At 49.5% G+C, this 19,565-nt stretch overlaps 2 protein-coding genes across 4 annotated transcripts in view; both read left to right on the top strand.

Moving 5' to 3' along the window:
- KHDRBS1 (KH RNA binding domain containing, signal transduction associated 1) overlaps positions 1-4,882 on the top strand; it is a 29,562-nt gene extending 24,680 nt beyond the window's left edge. The window contains exons 11-12 of one of the 2 annotated variants that reach the window (XR_008310924.1): positions 1,363-1,421; positions 3,332-4,882. The gene's annotated coding sequence lies outside the window, so the exon portion shown is untranslated. The remainder of the gene's footprint in view (positions 1-1,362; positions 1,422-3,331) is intronic. The other variant, XR_008310925.1, reaches the window with a different exon arrangement.
- Positions 4,883-6,388: 1,506 nt separating this feature from the next.
- TMEM39B (transmembrane protein 39B) lies at positions 6,389-18,897 on the top strand. 2 transcript variants are annotated; one of them, XM_053268865.1, is made up of 9 exons: positions 6,389-6,585; positions 8,559-8,756; positions 11,344-11,563; positions 12,672-12,755; positions 13,213-13,367; positions 14,475-14,811; positions 16,326-16,513; positions 17,748-17,868; positions 18,087-18,897. In XM_053268865.1, the coding sequence occupies exons 2-9, from the start codon at positions 8,629-8,631 to the stop codon at positions 18,321-18,323; spliced, it is 1,470 nt and encodes a 489-aa protein (XP_053124840.1). In that variant the 5' UTR covers positions 6,389-6,585; positions 8,559-8,628; the 3' UTR covers positions 18,324-18,897. The 2 variants fall into 2 exon arrangements, with proteins under 2 accessions (XP_053124840.1, XP_053124839.1); XM_053268864.1 differs by having other exon boundaries at positions 12,672-12,764.
- The last annotated feature ends 668 nt before the right edge of the window (positions 18,898-19,565 follow it).

Genomic DNA, 19,565 nt, shown 5'->3' with positions numbered 1-19,565 from the left:
AATGAATAGGGGGTACAAAAGGGCACAGTGGTGGTCTTGCACAAGCCCTATCCATTTCATTTCCCAGCAGATTGTGCCCACTGTGCAAAGACTGAGAGGGCTGAGCCCGAAGCAGGAAACGCCATAAGACTTTTCTGCCCGGAGAAAAAGGAAGCTTCTTCCTTTTTAGGTAACTGCAGAGCGCCCTCTCCTCTTAGACCACTGTGGCTTTAGGGGGGGTTGCCATTCCAAGCCAACCCTTGGATTCCAAACCCTTTACGAAACTCACGTGCTGGTTTTCTGTAGGTAGGTCTGTTCTCAGCAGCCCCTTGAGAGAGCGGCATAAATACAGCTTCGCAAACAGCCCTTCTGCCCCCTTGTTAGAGACTGACGGCCTCAAAGGAAAAAAGGACAAGCTTTCCTGCCTTGCTCATCACCTGGAGGAAGTTTTCACTTGCCACAGGCAGCCAGGCTGAGTGCCTCCTTATGAGCCTGGCATAATAGCAAGCAGGCTGCTGTGCAGAGGCGGTGGCTTGCATGTATTCTCCCTTCTTGGCAGAAATTAAAAATCATATATTCGCTGGGAAAAGAACTGCTTGGGGGTGAAAAAAAATCCACTGTTATTGTCAAACTGCTCATGGCAGTGCACGGTTGAGGGAAGCTACTTTTAAAAGCCAAAAACAAAAAAATTGTATTTGTAGATTGTTTATTTTAAAAAATGTAAATAACTGAATTTTCCGCAACGGTTTGGAGTCAGCTTTCAGGGCTTAATGTCTTGCTTGATGAAAAGATCGCCCAAAATTCCCCTTTTTAAAGGAAAATTATCGCAGGAGAATTCAGGATGTCTTAAAGCTAACATGCACCGAAAAACTCAAAAGGTAACCTAAATGTCTGATTTTAATAGCACATTTCTTTTACATAAACTGTGACGGCAACTTGCATAAACTTTTTGATTACTATAGAAATTCTTCAAATGTTAATGTAAAATTATGTAAAAAGAAAAGATGGTTTAAAATAGATATTTAAAATACATCCACTTGCTTCTACATAAATTAGCAATAATGTTTAATACTTGTGCCCTTTGTCAATGCAATGGATTGTAACCTTGGGCAAAAAAAGCAAAAACAAAAATCAAATCTTAAATATCAAAAATGGATATAGCTAGTCTATGTTTGCCAACAAAATTTCAGTTATTAAAGTAAAATGCTGGCCCTTATCAACCCAATATTGCTGTTCACTGTATTAAAACATTCAGTTCTTAGATATTAAGTTGCATGTTTCCTTTCCTGGAGTGTTTAAATTGCATGCAAGAATACTATAAAGCTTGTTTCCGTGTGTGTGTGATGTTCTGAGGAGGCTTACACTCTCTTTTTCCATTTGTAGGAGGCATGCTGCCATTGCTCGGGGTGAAAAATGAGGAGAAGCTGCTGAGGACGAGTTGGGTATGCTATTCAGCTGTTGTCTTTGGTTCCAAAATTGGAATCATGCGAACATAGGGAACCGCCTTATACTGAGTCTGACCATTGGTTCATCTAGCTCTGTATTGTCAGCACTGACAGGCAGTGGTTCGCCAATCTTGCAAGCAGGAGCCTATTCCAGCCCGACCTGGAGATGCTGCCAGAGATTGAATTTGGGGCCTTCTGCATGCAAAGTAGATGCACTTCCACTGAGCTACAGCCCCACCCCCAGTGACATACATGGGTCTCCCAACCAGGCACTGTCCACACCAAGACTTCCTTAGCTTCAGCAAGGTGGCTGTCTACTATTACAAATACTTATATTCCGCTTTTCAACAAAAGCTCCCAAAAGAGTTTACATAGAGAGATAAATAAGATGGCCCACTGTCCCCAAAGGGCTCACAAATGAAAAAGAAACACAAGACAGACACCAGCAGCCGCCACTGGAGGGATGCTGGGCTGGGGTTGCGTAGGGCCACCTTAGGCCATGCACTGGGAGCCAGCGTGCCTTGGGTTCTGTTTGCGCACATAAGTAAGTTGCTGCAGCTCCACAAACCTTTACAGGTGCTGGTTTCTGCACTGCTCTTCCTAAGAGAGGAAGCTTCCTCCTAATGAGGAAGGAACAATTTCAAGTTAGCAGGACCCCTGCTAACTGGGCAAAGAGGCACCTTTTTAACGTGGTGATTCTCTTTATTTAGCAGGGGCAGAGTAACTGGCCCTCTCCACCCCCAGCACAGTACCCTTCCAGTGACTGTTGCTGGTGTCTAACTTATGTTTCTTTTTAGAATGTGAGCCCTTTGGGGACAGGGATCCATCTTATTTATTCATTATTTTTCGGTGTAAACGGCCCTGAGCCATTTTTGGAAGGGTGGTATAGAGATCAAACGAATAATAATGATGATAATAATTTAGTCTAGTTTGGGGAGAACAAGGAGTTAGCCAAGTTACTGAACAGCCCCACAACCACTGGAAATCAGGGTTCAGTCCCTTCCAGCAGGCAAAGCCCGCATGCTTCCAAGCATATCATCATGTCTAGAAACAAGACTGAAATTTGCAGAAAGCTGGATTCTCTGCCCCATACCACATTCCATGAGGATTGATTGTTGGCTGACAGGAGGAGGCTGTTTGAACAGAAAGTGAGAGGGAATTTGCAGAATGCTGTGGGGTCACTCTTGCCAAACTCATGCCTCTTAAATCTGAGCCATCATGAAACTGGCAGAGAACCCAGATTTCTCAGTTTGACTTGGGTGGTTTTATGAATAAGCCCGTATTTCACGCACAGTGCCCCCTCTTTGAATGATGACTGAACATGAAAGCTGAAGCTGGTAAAGCACTTCACACATCAGAAATGCTGCATAAGTACTTAAAACAATAATAGAAGATTCTGTGAAATAGGCTGCTTATGGGTGGTGCACGTGGTCCCTTTGTTAGCAACCATCGACTAATGGAAGGGCTCCCTCTAGTGGCTGTCAGATGTTCACTTAGGACTGAATTGTTCGACTCTTCAGATCAGAATAAAGTTTAGTGTGGGCAACGCTGTAAGCGTGGAAGGAATCTGTGATGGGTGACCACTAGGTTAAACTGCTTCAAGGGCAGGAGCACAGTGGGTTCATCCTGGACTTTCCTGAGCCTGAAGATCCCCCAGTTTGTAATAATTTGGATGCTGGATCCCACATCAGCTAGTCCCAGATTTAGATCACCAGGAGTGCGTGGGGAAGGGGGAGTGGAGAGAACAGGACCCAGCTGAAATGTCATTAAATAAACTATAGGCAAATGAAGACTGCTTATTGATTTTTAATCTGTTTGTCTTTTAAGGTATCAGACACTTGATGGCTCTTGCTGCACAAACTAGTCTGGATCTTGTCTAGCTTGTCCACTTTTTTCTGTACTTCTAGGGGTCTGGTGACATTTTAAAATGTTGTGAAGAATGCTAGGAGTTGAGCAAGATGGGAGCTAGGCCTGATGAATTGACCTTTGAGGAGCACACTGAATATATGCCGGTGGTTTTTAAACCTTGTATGCATCACGACTACTATAATTGGCTCTCTCTTTTTGGACCCCACACTTTTTCCCACCACTGCATGGCAGAACTCTCCTAAGACTTACAAATTAACTCTGCTGCATTTCTGCTCCGGAGGCCAAGAAAGCCATATGCAAGCATGGATGGAAGCAGGAGCGGCTTGTCCTAGCTGGGTGTGGGCAGGGAGAAGGCACAGCTGCCTCCCCAGAGTTCTGTTTGTGCCTCTCTCTCACTTCGCATTGCCTGCAGGCTTGCCATTGTCAGGGAGGCAGTTAGCTGTGCACCTGAGCACTTTCCAGATTAAACCCGACAACCATGTCAGGATGGGTCTGCTAAGTGTGCTTCCGTACTTCCTGTGTTGTGACACCACAGTCCCTGCACTGACAGCAAGGTGCCGTTCACATTTCCAATGCCTTCTTTCGGGTTTTATCTTTGCATTATAGTGCTACAACGTTGCAAGTCCATTGCATACAAGTAGCTGTAGTTTCCCGTTGTAGGAGTTTGAGATTCAGGGGATCATTTTCAATATGATCCTGCCAAGCCAAAGCATTTGACCCCTGTTGTAGGGTGAACAGCCAGCCTGCAGGCAGTGCAGCTCTCATTAATGTGGGGGTGGGGCAGAAGAGAGAGGAGCAAACAGAATTCCGGAAGGAGAGGCAGCTGTGCCTTCTTGGCCACCCCCCAACAGCTTGTTAGGATGAGCTACTCCTGTGTGGAAACACATAGCCACTTTTGCTTTGCTGAGGAGGCAAACTGCTCTTCAGTTGAAATTGTAGGATTTAACCCAGAGTGCTTGTCGAGCAGACATGCAAACTTCTGGCTCTTTAGCTAGTCTCCTGGGCCATTTGAAACCATGGCCCTTGGACCGCAATTTACAAAGCTTTGGCTTTTTAATTGCAAAGTAGTTGTTTACTTTTTTTACTATGAGTAATTTGCTTTTTTGCAAAGTATTTGCTGACTAAATGCTTTGTTTCAGAAAACTTTCTCCTTTTCCTCCAATAGGTGGAGTTTTCAAATCCAAGAAAATGAGTTGGAGGCTCCTTACTCTCCCCAAGACTGACCTTTTCAGAATTTGCAGTTTGTAAAAAAAATTGTTGAACTGAAGCTTCAGAAGTTTATACTTTAACAAGATTTGCACTTTGAATCTGATGCTACCTCAGTTTGGCCTGCTTAAAATCTTCAGCCTAATCCTGAAACTGCTCGTGAATGAACATCTAGGATATAGAAACACAATTTTTGCCAGCACATTTTCATATGTGTTACAGGCAAATAAACCAGTGTAAGAATAAAACGATTGCACTGGTCTTCTGGAATTCTATTTTATAATACTGCATTTTGGATGGTATTGCTGGAACAGGGAGTGGATTAGCCCAGTGTGCTGTAATATTGAGTACATTTTAATAAAGCAATATTTTTAAAAAATTGATTGCATGTTAATAATTTAATGAATTTACATTATTTCTTCTTGCTGGTATATTAGGATCTTGTAACATAATGATGATTTCATGTCTCTTTGATCTACAACAAGGCCCAATTATAACCTGAAAACTCGAGTTCAGCTGAAGTTCTTAAATGTGTTCAGCCACTAAAGCTGTTTAGTTTGCAGGAATTACTCTGCGTGGCTTATAATTAAAATGTTTGATTACAATGGTTTCCACAACGATGAGCTGAGGTCAGAATCACTTGACAGATTTTCTCTTTTTCACTTCAGTGTTTTTTTCTGCTCATTTTCTGCACTTTTCTCTACAGCCTTAAGGGCTAGAAACATAACTTTAAAAATAAAAAGAAGCTGAAAGTTAGGAACTCAGAGCAAAAAAAAACATCCTAGATTCCCTCCTCACTGGTAATGCACCTGTCCTAGATCAACCTTTGCTTAAGTTTTAGGTTGGCCAAGAACTTTGAGCAATCTGGCATTCTGGCCAGTGTTCCAGAGAGTAGGGTGGGTGGTGCCTTCTACAGTGAGCACAAATTCCTAAAAGGAAGACAGGGTTTATTTAACTTGGAATCCAGACTGAAACCAGTTTTTGCTACCACTGTGAATTGTGTCCAGTATTGACACAGCTGCCTGCAGCCAAAGTCTTTTCACACACAAGTATTCAGTCCAACATGAGGCACTCTGTGATGCTGGAGGTCAGGAAACATGACACACAGGATACCTCTCATTTTAGTAATTATCTGCACCCTTCAACCTCTTCTTGTCTTCTCCAAGTTCTGGGACTAGTAGTTCCAAATGGGCTACCAGAGGCCTGTTCACCAATCCAAGTGTCCTCTGCAGAGGGGTTTGTGGCTGCCGCCCTCAGTCATCTTAAAGGAGCCAGCGTGGTGTAGTGGCTAGAGTGCCAGACTAGGACTGGGGAGACCTGAGTTCAAATCCCCCATTCAGCCATGAGACTTGCTGGGTGACTCTGGGCCAGTCACTTCTCTCTCAGCCTAACCTACCTCACAGGGTTGTTGTGAGGAGAAACCGAAGTATGTAGTACACCGCTCTGGGCTCCTGGGAGGAAGAGCGGGATATAAAATGAATGAAATAAATAAAGACCCCTCGGTGTCCTCCAATGCCAAGACCCTCTGGCTGTCCTAATCCATATCTGCTCCTCCTTCATGAATGGGTCTGCAAGGGTCCTCCGTAAAAAGCATCAAGGAAAGGGCTGCAACGGAAGCCGAGCTTGGCCAGGTGTTCAGTGGTCTTCGCTGTCGGCCAGGGTGACCACGGAGGGTGCCTGCGAAGGTATTTTGCCGGCTCCCAGTTGTTGACTACAATTCCCCGAATCCCCAGCTGCAAAGACTTTTGCTTGGGGATTCTGGGAGTTGTAGTAACCAACATCTGGGAATCCCTGTCAACGGGAACACTGCGTAGGCTCTCCAGCTGGTCCTCCTCCCAAAGCAGCCTCTGTGGGCCCAATTCACAGCCGCCCCCATCCCTAGTTCGGGAGAAGCAGCCGCCACCCGAGAGCGCAGGCGCGGCCAGGTTCCCCTCTGGCGGGTGAGGTTTGGCCCCCGCCGGCCGCCGTCGCTGTCTCCAGCTGCCTGACTGAGAGCGCAGGCGCCGCCCGCCATCTTGTACCCGAAGCTTTTGGAGCTGCCGCCGCCGCCCCTCGGGACCGAGCTCAGCCCGCCAACCGGAGATGGGTGAGGAGGAGGAGGAGGACGGGTGTCCAGGGAGGCATGGCTGCCTCCCCTTACCGGAGCTTCGCTTGCCTCCCACCCCGCGCTCGCGGGGCTCTCACCCACGCGGGGGCGGGGCTGGGGAGAGAGGTCCCTCCCGTTGTCGCCCACCCCCTCCTCGCTGCTCTCCCCGCCTGCCACGCCCCCTCCCAGCCCTCCCACCCCCGCAGGCGGCCCCCCGCTGCCCGTGCGCCCCCGCCCCGCTCTCTGCAGGCGCCCCCCGCCCCGCCCCGCCCCGTCCCGGTGAGGCAGGCTCGCGGAGGCTGCCTGGCTCTGGGTCCAGCCCGCTGCTTCCCTTCTGTGTCAATACTAGCTTTAAGTACCCGGCCTTGCTCGGGTGAGAGCATATTGATTCGAGCTGGGCCACTCTTCTGGGCAGCTTATGGATGCATCCATACGTTTTGTGGCTATGCCCGTTGTATATCCGTCTGTCTGTGCCAGGCACCCTGCGTCACGTGCGGGGTCCCGGGAAGTCACTTTGCAAAGTTTGGTCCCGATCGCACAATGGGTGTGTAGAGGGAACAGACAGACATTCAGTTTTATAGGTGCAGGTATTCCCACTGCTAACTGAGCAAAGAGGCCCCTTTTTAAAAGTGGTCGTTCTCTTTATTGAGTGGGGGAGAGCACCTGCCCCGCTCCAGCCCCAGCACAGCATCCCTCCAGTGGCTGTGGCGTCCGCCTTGTGTTTCTTTTTAGACTGTGAGCCCTTTGGGGACAGGGAGCCTATTTACTTACTTATTTATTTGATTGCTTATATCTATGTCAACCGCTTTGGGAACTTCTGTTGAGAAGTGGTGTAGAAAATATTAGTCATAAATAAAAAATATATATTTAAAAATATGTATAGCCCACTTCTCCAGTAAAATACTGCTTGGAGCGATTCACGGCAGTAAAGGTAATATAGAATTTAAAACAACAAAACAAACAGAGTGCAGAATAAATTCTGTTAAAACAAACCCAATTAAAAATCCAATTAAAAGCCAATCAGACTATTGTTAAAAGGCTTTTAAAAGACTCTCTATAAACAGGTAGGTTTTAAGATTAATTTTTTAACAACTCCTAAGGGAGGGGGCATCGCAGAGTTCTGGGAGGACATTCCAGAGCTGAGCGGCCACAACCAAAAAGGCCATCTCTTCTCCCCAAGAGCTGAATCTCAGTCAATGGTAGGGCCGCAAGCAGGGCTCATAATGATGCTTGAAGGGCCCTAGCAGATTTGTTTGGCCTCGAAGGGCCCTAGCAGATGATGTCCAACAGAAACCCTGCCCCCAAGCCATGTAGGAGGGATTTAAAGGTCAAAACCAGCACTTTGAATCTGGCCCGGAAGCAAACTGGCAGCCAGTGAAGCGGCCAATGGATGGGTGTGATGCTTGAGAAGTGACACCTAGTACCCACGAGCATCCTTGCAGCAGCAGCTTTCTGGATCAGCTGAAGATTCTGAACCGTGTTCAAGGGCTAGAAGCTCTTTCTTCTCCTCCTTGCTTCCGTCTCCTCCTTCAGGCAAAAACGAGTTTCTGATGTTCTGTCACACTCTTGTGTGACGAAGGGACAGAGGAACCTGAGGCCAGGAGAGAGAGAGAGAGTGTGTGTGCTTGGTCCTTAATGGGTGAGGTCACCAGAGGCAGGAAATCTGCCAAAGGCAGCGCCCAGACTAGTTAGTCACGACTAAGCAGCTTTGAAGTCAGTGAGCCAAGTTGGTCATGACGTATGGTCTGTTCATTTCAGTGGGAGGTTGTAAGGACTGCTGGGAATGTATGTCCTGAACACATTTGTATGGAATTGGAGTGTGCCAGGGACCGCAAATACCGAATGGTGCATTTTTAGAAATAGGAATGGTCTCTGTACACTTTGAAACTAGCAGATACCTGAAGAAAGTATCTTATGCTGATACCCGAAGAAATGGCCGTGAGTACCCAGCCTTAATAAAGCTTTCCTTCCAGTTCTAGGAAGCAAAGGAGTCATTTGAAGAGAGACCAGTGTCTTGATCCAGTGTCTACGCCTCTGGTGGTTATGGCCGGGGGAAGAAGGGGACCTAACCGCACATCTTACTGCCGCAATCCTCTCTGTGAAACTGGAGCTGCTGGAGGTGCTGGCCACTCCACCAGTTCCTCAGTCACCAGTGTGCGCTCGCGGACAAGGTGGGCCCATGCTCCAGAGCCTGTTGCGTTACTCTGCCTAACACAGGAGTCTCAAACGGGGGTCTCCAGATGTTGCTGTAGTACAGCTCCCATCACTCCCAGCCACACTGTTGTTGGACTATACCTCCCATCATCCCCAGCCACATTGGCTGAAGCCACTGTGGTTGGGGATGATGGAATTTGTAGTCCACCAACATCTGGGAACTCGAGTTTGAGATCCCCTGGCCTACCGGACAGTCCTGTCGTATCTGAAAGCTTCTGTTCTTCTGCAGCAGCCAGAGTTAATGCAGGAAGACACATCCATTCAGCTGCTTCAGGTCCCCTACACGTCTTGAGCAGGCATTCTCTCGCCTAGCTCTTGGCAGCCAAGTGGTTCAAAGTGTGAGTTGAGATTTGTGGTTCGGAACAATCACTCACCAGGTGGCCTGAAGCAAGTTACTTTCCTTCAGCCTCAGCTTTCACCTGCAGTATGTGGATAATACTCTTCCGTCCTACAGGGTGGTTGTTAGAGGTTACTAGAATAATCAGTGTGCCTTAAATGCGATCTGTCTACTGGAGAGCATCTCTTCCAGGGCAGGTCAGTGCAAAGTGAGAATATCGGCCGTGAGGAAGAGGGCGCCTCTGGTGTCCACATGTGTCCTTGCTGATCTGCAGTAGAAATTTGTTGGGATCTTTTGGACCTTGGAAAGTGCACACCAAAACAAAGAGCCAGGAGACAGGATTTGGTATTGGTAATCAATTAATCACTTATTTGGGGAATAATGTACAGAGGCAGGTTCAAGCAGGGGAATTGTAAATAAGGCAATTTCAGCAAATTAGCAGAAGAAAACAATAAGCAGGGGAGCATTGAGGAAGCGTGTGCACTTGTACAGCGAGAGGGAAGCGATGTGGAAGTGAGGGAGAGATGACGTGTTGGCCAGAGAAATGTACTACTCCTGGATCTGCTTGCCCCCATAGAGAAGTAGGTTCAGAAGGCTGCATGGTGTATGCCTCTCCTGGCATCCCAGTTCCTCTCTACCTGACCTGGCTCAGGGGTCCTCCTGTGATGCCTGAGTTAGTCTTAATTTTACTGAGCAACAAAGAATGGAAAGAAGCTGCTGAGGTGGATGAGATTCATGGGTGTGTTCTTGATTGGACGTAAACAAAGGACTCTCTACCACGGAGTGGGCTGGGTACAGGTTGGCTGCTTAGGACTCCCTCTTCACAGCAGGGGAACTGGTTAGGCTTGATCTGAGCTGTGGGCCACAGTTGTCGGGAGACAAGGTCTGGTCCTTCTGTTGCTGATATTTCATTATGCCGACTTGCCACTTAGGTCAGACTTCTATTTTCGGAACATCCCTGGATGGAGAGGTGGTGTTAAGGTAGCAGGAGGCTAGCTTATTGGTCTTGTGGCTCATCAGGATGCCTTCTAGAAGGGAATCCCAGGAACTCCATTCCCTGCACAGTGGGGGCGGCTGGGGGGAAGATATCCAAACACTCTGATTAGCTGGACTCCTGGCTCCTGTCCCCCTGCCAGCAGAAATAGTTCACACCCCCGAAGGCTTCTTACCTGCCCTCTGACTTTCAGGTAGCCAGCTTTCCACCTGGATAAAAGCAGGGGTCTGGCCATGACAGTGCCTTTCCTTGCACTGGTGTCACCTCGGGGCTGTGTCATGGTTTTTCTGAAGCGGTGTCGGCCTCTCTTTGTTCACTGTATCCCTCAAGGGTTGAAAAGCCCACCTATCTGAGAAGAGTGTTTGGCTGATGAGAAACTCAATACTGCACTGAATGCTGACCCTGGATGTTTCTCGTTTTTAATTCTATGATGTTTTGTGTGTGCTGCACGGAGCTTCGAAAAAGGCCCATACACATTGTACTAAAAGGTACAGTAGTGGCTCGTCCTAACAAGCTATGGGGGCACCCAAGCAATGTTCTCTCTAATTTTTCTCATCTCTGTGCAGAATGAGTTTTGTTCTGGGCGGCAGTATCAAGGCAGTGTGTGTGCACCTGCATTCAGAGTGGGGCCTTCCTGATTCAACCTGAGCAGGATCTAAAATTAACTGAGCGGACATCAAAAAATGTGTGAGCGCTGACACGTGCACGCCCTAGAGGGAACTCTGCACCCAAGGAGGCGCCACTGCCTCTGCTTCCCAGCAGCAACCTGGGTTGCTCCTTTCTCCCTCTCCCACCCTGCCCGAGAGCCATGCTGCCTGCAGGCTGGCCATTTGTCAGGTAGAACTGTGTGGTTAGCCGCACAGCTCTACTTGACAAATAAACCGTCTGCAGGCAGTGCAGGAGAGAGAGGAGCCAACAGCCCAAGTTGTTGCCAGGAAGCAGAGGCAGCTGCGCCTCCTTCATCACTTCGGCCCATTAGGACGAACGACCACCCCAGACTTGTTGTGGCTGAAGGACTGGGCAGTGCAAGCAGGGCAGGAGCTTCCAAGCACCCTTTCTCGCCTTGCGAAAGGGTTCTGGTGAATGGCAGGGGAGGGAGGATGAGGCAGGCTGAGCAGGGGAGAGCCATTTATGGCCGCTTGGTGGGGCTGATGTTTAGTGTGTCTTCCCTTTTTCCTGGTTTTCTCAGTTAGTTCTTGTTTGTCTGCGGCAGGAGCGGTTCAGGAACAGGCCTTTCCAGCCCTCCACTGGCAACCCAGACGGTGGTTCCGCTCCGGCACTGCAAGATCCCGGAGCTTCCCATAGAGAGGAGCATCTTGTTTGAGCTGCAGCTCTTCTTCTGCCACCTGATTGCTCTCTTTGTCCACTACATCAACATCTACAAAACGGTGTGGTGGTACCCTCCCTCGCACCCGCCTTCCCATACCTCTTTGGTGAGCACTGTTTGTATTTCACTTCCTGTTCACGAATCACAGAATCGCAACAAGCACTGTAAAATGTTTAAAATGCACATAAAAGTAACATTAAAGTGTCACAAAAAGTTCCTACATGACTTAAGGAGGTAGGGCTATATGGGAAGGCTGTAGAGTGACGCCTCCTGGCAGAACGCAGTGATACCGTATATCATTAGCCAAGACTTGTGTCAACAGAAGCATGTGTCAGAGCTGTTCCCTAATGTCATATATGTGGGTAGAGCAGAACAGCCCTCCCCAGTTCTGTTGGGCCAGACCGGTACTCCCAGCTTGGGCAGAACGGCATTCTCACCTGTTTGGGTTTCAAAAACTAAATATCCACATGGAACATAGGAAGCTGCCTTCTGCTGAGTCAGATCATTGGCCCATCCAGCTGAGTATTGTCTACATAGACTGGCAGAGGCTTTTCCAAGGTTGCAGGCAGCAGTCTCTCCCAGCCCTATCTTGGAGATGCTGACAGGGATGGAACTTGGAACCTTCTGCATGCAAGCAGGTAGATGTTCTTCCCAGAGCAGCCCCATCCCCTAAGAGGAATCTCTTGCAGTGCTCACACATGTCTCTTGTTCAAATGCAAAACAGGATGGACTCTGCTTAGCAAAGGAGACAATTCATGCTTGCAACCACAAGACCAGCTCTGGAGGGAGACAAACCTACACAAGTCTTGGACTGAGGGAAAGCCCCCCACGTGCACACACCTTTAGTCTTTGAGAAGCCAGAGTGCTTTTGTCTGTCTGTGGGCACAGACCGACTCCGTAGTTCTGTTTCTGGAATATGTTGGTCCCTCTAGTAGAGAACTTAGGTGGTCAAGAGCCCATCTGCTTGGAAGCAAAATCCGCCCCCCTCAAAATAAAAGGTAGAAGTTTCTATATGCTGGTGGCAAGGAGGGCTCACTCGGGACACAGACCTATTCGCTTGTAAATCAAACCGTGTTATTGCTGTACCTGCCTGTTTTCATGTGTTTCCTGGTGAGTAGCTGTAGGAAGCCCTTCCCTCCTCCCCGCCAAGGTTTCCTCCTTGCTTGCAAGAGGGCTGCTCATAGGCCAACCAACCCCTTTTTTCCTCCCTGCAGAATTTCCATCTCATCGACTTCAATGTCCTGGCGGTGACGACCATCGTCCTGGCCCGAAGGCTCATTGGTGCTATTGTGAAGGAGGTGAAGGAGGTAGAGGCCTGGAGCCCCTCGTCCCATCCATTTAGCATTTGCATATTATGTAAAGACAGCCCTGCCCCTTTGCAGCCCCTCTTCATTTCAGTGGGGATTGCCGGGGAGATCTTCCCAGGGGCTGCTTGTGTCCGGGCCTGCAGGGGCTAGCACCAGCAAGCCTTTCTAGGGAGGGAGGTTTCTGCAGGACCGGTGACTGTAAGAGCCCCTAGAAGAAATACTAATGAGGGTTAGGAGGAATTGCTTGCTAGAGCACTGCCTCCCTGAATGCTCTCCATAGGCGATGGGGAGGCCTCGCATGGGCAGAGGCGCTCCCTAGCTGAGCTGAAGTCACGTAGGGTTTTGGAGGTCAAACCAGCGCCTGGGATTCTGAGGCTCTGCTCATGTTCCCACCAAGGCAAAGGGAGTGTCTCATTTCTCTCGCTTCCCCCCTGCCCCCACCCTCCAGGCCTCTCATACGGGCAAAGTCTCCCTGCCACGCTCCATCTTCCTTGTGGTCACTCGCTTTGCTGTCCTGACTGGAGCAGGCTGGAGTCTCTGCCGATCCATAATCCACCTCTTCAGGACCTATTCGCTCCTCAACCTCCTGTTCTTGTGTTATCCGTAAGTACCCGACAACTCTCCTCATAGTTCGGCGGGGGGCCGCTGAAGCCCAAAAATAAAGCGGGCTCCTTGTGAGGATAAAACCGGGTTGGGCATCTGTTTACACTGTCCTGAGCTTCTTGCAGCAAGGGTGGGATAAACAGCCATATAAACATTGGCCCCGGGATATCTTGGCGACCACTGGCTGCCTGTTAAGATCCTCAGCAGACACCTGGCTCCCCGTCCCAAGCAAGATTGAACAGGGCCTTTTGGGGAAGCAGCACCTCAGTTGTGGAATTCTCCTCTGCTGGTGGCTTGCATAGTCTCCTTGTTGCCAGTTTTCAAGTGGGGTGTGAAGACCATGTTGTAGTGTTGGATGTTGGCCTGAGTTGAGCCGTTGGCCTGCCTTGGCTGCTGCTCTTTTGCAAATGTGCTTTGTGTTTGGGTTTTTGCTTGCATTGTAAGCTACTTTTTTAATTATTATTTTTTAATTTTTACACTTATTATCCCACTCTTCCTCCAAGGAGCTCAGAGCATGGTTATTTTTACCCTCACAACAACCCTGTGAGGTAGGTTAGGCTGAGAGATACATGACTGGCCCAGAGTCACCCAGTGAGTTTCTTGATTGAATGGGGATTCGAACTCGGGTCTTCCTGGTCCTAGTCCAACGCTCTAACCACTATGATATGCTGGCTCTCCTTTGAAGGCTGTATAGCTGGGAAAGCAGCCTAAAATGGTGAATATAAAATTATGAAGTCAGATCGCAACTAATACTTCTGCGAATTGAAGAAGAAGTCCATTTGCATGGAGGGAAGGAGCAATTTTCATTTCTCCCCCAGTCTTCCCTCTGAAAAATATGTCCCTGAGGGTTGGGAGGCCCTCAGTTTCTGATTTTTGGGGTCAGCAGAGGGAATGGGGGAGGTTGGTGAAAATCACCACCCACCAGAAACAAACAGAACTTCTCCTGTTCGTGGCAATACTCCTTGGGATCTGACTTGTAATGAGTAAATGGTTTTTGTGAAAATCACCCTCCAGATTGATGGGTGCTGTATAAAGACCTTGCTGGTCAACAGACTGTTATATACGTCGACTGATATAAAGAATAATTTTGGTCACCTCCCCTCCGAGGTTCGGCATGTACGTCCCCTTCCTGCAGTTGAACTGTGACTTCCGCAAGACGTGCCTCTTCTCTCAAGTGGCCAACGTTGGCCCTCGCGACACCAACGAGGTCAGCTCAAGGGGCAAGGACTACCTGTCGGTTCTCAAGGAGACCTGGAAGCAGCACACACGGCAGATGGACGGCGTGGAAGCCATGCCCACCCACGCCTGCTGCCTCTCCCCAGATCTCATCCGCAACGAGGTGGAATACCTGAAGATGGACTTCAACTGGCGGATGAAGGAGGTGCTGGTGAGCGCCATGCTCAGCGCCTACTATGTGGCATTTGTGCCCGTCTGGTTTGTGAAGGTACGTGAGTCGCAGCGGAGTCTCAGGATGGCCTCCGTGCACTCAGATGGCTTTTCCTGGTCTCTTGGAGCCCTGTATGTGTCAAGTCCTGTAGGGCAGCATAATGCTCCTCAGTTGGCTGTGTGTGTTTGTGAGTTGCAGACACCCCTGACCGCCATGAATCTATCAGGAGCTGTTAGCTGTGATGGCCACATGGAACCTCCATGCACTATATCTTTAAATCTTCCGTGGGGATAAACGGGGGGAATTCCATCCTCTTCGTTCTCTGTTGGTGAGCTTCCAAAGACATCTGGATGGCTTCACTGGAGAACAGGATCCTGGGAAAGATGGGGCTGTGGTGTGATCCAGCAAAGGTGTTACTCTGCCCGTGGTGGGGAGGGACTGCGAGCCATCTGGCAAAACAGAAATCCTTTGTTTAAATTGGTGCTGAAGTGAACTTCAAGAAATTCTTAGTATTTGAAACTGAAATTTTATATTCAGCCTTGAATATTTGATGTTATGGGTGTAAAAGTGTTTGAATTTGGCATGTTCATGTTACAACCTTTGGATTCCTCTTGAAGACGGAGGAGGAGTTCTTTAAAGCAGACCCACAACTGGTCATCTGGATCAACTTAAGAACATCAGGAAAGCACTCCTAGATCAGGGCACTGGTTTGTCTGGTCCAGCCATCTGCTTCCAACAATGGCCAGCCAGATGACCCTGGGAAATCCACAAGCACTGCTCCTCCCCACCCTCGGCAACTGATCTTCAGTAGCATACTGCCTCTGAACATGGAGGTTCTCTTGAGCAAACCTTGGAGAGGCGGGGTGTAAATAAATGATGTTGTTCTTGTTGTAGTTGTTACTAATAGCCATCAATACACCTGTCCTTCATAAAATCACCTAATGCTTTTTTAAGCAGTCTAGGCTAGTGGCCATCACCACATCTTGAGATATTGAGTTCCATAGATCATGTTGTATGGAAAAAGTGCTCTTGCCTGTAGTAAATCTCTTGATATCGTTGGGTGACTCCACATTCTAGAATTATGGGAAAGAGAGAGAAACTTATTTATCCGTTTTCTTCACAGCGTGTTAAACCTCTGGTTCATTATTATTTTACCTGAACTAAAAACTAAGAATCTCCTCCTGGGGACCAGACTGTGAAGCTTTGCAAAAGTTGTGCTTTTCTTTCTTTTCCCTTTTCCATTACAGATGACTAACATGGATATGTTTGGTCAGGTACTCTGGCCTAATAATTCTTGTGGGTTTCTTTGCAAAGCTGCTTTAACATCTTCCTCTAAAAGAGGGTTTTAAACTGAGCTGAGTTGTGGTGCCCTTTTGGCCCCCTAGACCACCGTCTGTGGCACGAAATGGCCCCTGTGGAGGAGACGCCTTGCCTGCCCCCCACCCACCCACCTCCTAGCCTTCTCTCTGTCTGGCACTGACAAAGCAGTCTTCCCTTCAGGTGCAGCTGCTCTGCTGATGGGTTCAGCCCAGCTCCAGAGATGCAGCCTCTCTCTCCTCGCCCCTTTGCAGAACACTCAGTACTACGACAAGCGGTGGTCCTGTGAGCTCTTCCTCCTGGTCTCCATCAGCACCTCCGTCATCCTCATGCAGCACCTGCTGCCTGCCCGCTACTGCGACCTTCTCCACAAGGCTGCAGCACACCTGGGCTGCTGGCAGAAGGTGGACCCGGCCCTCTGCTCCAACGTGCTGCAGCATCAGTAAGTGGCCTGCTGGGCATCCTCGCCTGTTTTTTCCTAAAACCTCCCTTGTCCCTGTTTTACAGGACTGATCCCCTGAATGGATGCAAAGGGGCCTTAGACTCTTCAGCTGAGACATTTCTGTTCTCTTCGAGTTGGTGTGCACCAGTAGTGTTTGAAGTTTTTGCCTGTAGGAAGCCATTTCCGCATGTAACAAAAAACAGTGGGTCTGATCCTGCATTGCAAGCTAGCCATAGTTTGCACGGGTTCATGCAAAGCAGCCGCAAACTCTGGTTTGCTGCAGACCGCAATTGGAAGTTTCTAATCTTCTCCCCTCGCATGTAAGAGAAGGGGAGGAGGAAGGGTGCACGGCCAAGGCTGTTCATGACCTCAAAATCATCGCTTGGTGTTGCTTCTGAATGTTGCCAGTAACACTATCTGCCCAGAACCTTTCTGTGTTGCCAAGAATTCTGGGGTGTATGTTCTAGGTTGCTTATGTGACTCATGTGGCATTGGCCAGGCAAGCTGGAAACTTGCTACTACACTGCGTGAGCTGCGAGCCTGTTCTCAGACACACTCAGTAACTCCCCTGCAGCTGCTGTCCAGGAACGCTGGTCAACTATTATTGCTCTCCTTCCTGAAGCAGAGGAAGTCGCTTTGCAGATTTAACAGGGTTTTGTAAATTATCAAGGGACATACAAGGATGTCCCAGAACACAGTTTGAAAACTGTTGAAGTAGTCTTAGGTTAATTACTCTTTATATTTGCATATGATTAAAAGCAGCTGTTCTGGAGCATTCTTTCTTTGTTTTTGATCAGTTATTCCAAGCGCTGGCTTTCCAGCCATTGTTGGATTACAACACCCATCATCCCCATTGTGGCTAGGGATTCTGGGAGTGGTAGTCCAACAACAGCTGTGAACCCAGGGCTGGGACTGTCGGTCTGGAAAACAGAGCCCCCTTAAGGATGAGTGCACTAATTCTCACACCAGCAAAACTCATCAAGTTGGTCTGAAACCACTTGCATCCGTGTTCCCTCTCACCGGGATTCCCAGATGTTGTTGACTACAACTCCCAGAATCCCCAGTTGCAGTGGCTTTTGCTTGGGAATTGTGGGAGTTGTAGTCAACAGCATCTGGGAATCCCTGTTAGAGGCAGCACTGATTTGCATGCTTGCTTTGGGCTACCACCTAAGAGAGTTTGAGATGGGCACCATCTCTGCCCTCCATTTCAGACGTCCCTTAACTTGTTTTGCAGGTGGACTGAAGAATGCATGTGGCCACAAGGGGTGCTGGTGAAGCACAGCAAAAACGTGTACAAAGCCATGGGCCACTACAACGTGGCTGTGCCTTCGGATGTCTCCCACTTCCGCTTCCACGTAAGCCTTGGCCCATCTCCTTCTGCGTATGCCGCATGGCGCAGTCTGCCTCGGGGGCTCCTCGGGAGCTGCTGCCGAGAAGCAGAGGCAGCTGTGTCTCCTTGGGCGCCCCGCCCCCTGGTTCGTTAGGACAGGTCACTACAGAGACAAAAGTCGGGGGGGGGGGAGGTTCTGAGGAAACTGCAGGTGCTTCACATTGGCATCTCTGGTCCTCCCAGTTCTTTTTCAGCAAGCCCTTGCGGATCTTGAACATCCTGATCGCCCTCGAAGGAGCCGTCATCTTCTACCAGCTCTACTCCCTGGTTGTGTCGGAGAAGTGGCACCAGACCATCTCCCTCTCCCTGATCCTCTTCAGCAACTACTACGCCTTCTTCAAGCTCCTGCGGGACCGACTGGTGCTGGGGAAAGCTTACTCGTACTCTGCCAGCAGAGAGGCTGACCAGAAGCTCAACTGAAGGCAGTGCTCTTTTGGCAGCCACCGCTCCTCCTCATGAGTCACGGGGGCACCGAAGGAGACAGTGCCGGCGGCTCCTCTCCCCCCACCCCCACCCCCGTGCTGCCTGCAGGCTGGCCATTCGTTTGGTATTGCTGGGCGGTTAACCGTGCAACTCTACCTGACAAATGGTCGGCCTGCAGGCAGCGCAGCTCTCAGACAGAGCGGCAGAGGAGCAACCCGAGTGGCCTCCTTCCGCCCCCCCCCCCCCGGCTTGTTAGGACAAGCCACTACTGCCTTGCTGCTTTTGGAGCACCCATCGCAAGCACGGCGAGGAGGACGAAGGCAAGAACCTCCTTGTGTCTGCTCCAAGGCAGCGGACTCAGGCGGCCCAAAGGACCCCTACGAGGCGCCCCCCCAGGAGGTCTTGCCACCCCCCGGAAGGGGCTGGAGAGAAGCTCTGCAGTCAAGGGCAGACAGGCCAGCCCTGGGCTTGTCTGGTTTTTTGTTTCCGGGTTTGTTTTTTTACCAATGCTTTTGTTGTATTTCTTTGATAACTGATATGATAAGGAAAATATCTTATTTTTGTACTCCCAGTCGCTGTGGGCCTGGGTTTTTGAGTGGTAAGAGATTGGACACCATCCATCCGTGCATGCACCTTGTTAGGACCTACCCTAGTTGTAATGTCTCTACTTGTCCCCTCGTCTTAAAGACCAAGAGGGAGGGGGGCCTAGATCAGGGCTAGAGGAGCGGCTTTGTGGGCAGAAGGTGCCAGGTTCGCTTCCTGGCATCTCCGGGTGGCAGGGCTGGGAAGACCCCCCTCCCTGGAGAGCAGCTGCCACTGAGTGCTGAGCTAGCTGGACCAAGGGCCTGACTCCATGTAAGGCCGCCTCTGCTATTCCTAAGAGCTTTTGTGGCAAGGCGTGTGACTTGTGGCCTAAGCATTCTCCTGCCCAAGTCTCACTTCTGCTGCAAATTCACAGTGTGGCCCTAGACAAGCCTGCCTCTCTCATCTCCCATCAGCAAGAAGAGGAGAGCTGGTCTTGGGGTAGCAAGCCTGACCTGTCCCCTTAGCTAAGCAGGGTCCACCCTGGTTGCATATGAAAGGGAGACTAGAAGTGTGAACACTGTCAGAGATTCCCCTTAGAGGATGGAGCCGCTCTGGGAAGAGCAGAAGGTTCCAAGTTCCCTCCCTGGCAGCATCTCCAAGATAAGGCTGAGAGAGACTCCTGCCTGCAACCTTGGAGTAGCCGCTGCCAGTCTG

Source organism: Hemicordylus capensis, chromosome 7 (genome assembly GCF_027244095.1).
Source record: "Hemicordylus capensis ecotype Gifberg chromosome 7, rHemCap1.1.pri, whole genome shotgun sequence".
NCBI classification, from domain to species: Eukaryota; Metazoa; Chordata; class Lepidosauria; order Squamata; family Cordylidae; genus Hemicordylus; species Hemicordylus capensis.
The sequence above is the reverse complement of the archived record's forward strand: the minus strand, read 5'-3'. Positions and strand labels throughout refer to the sequence as shown.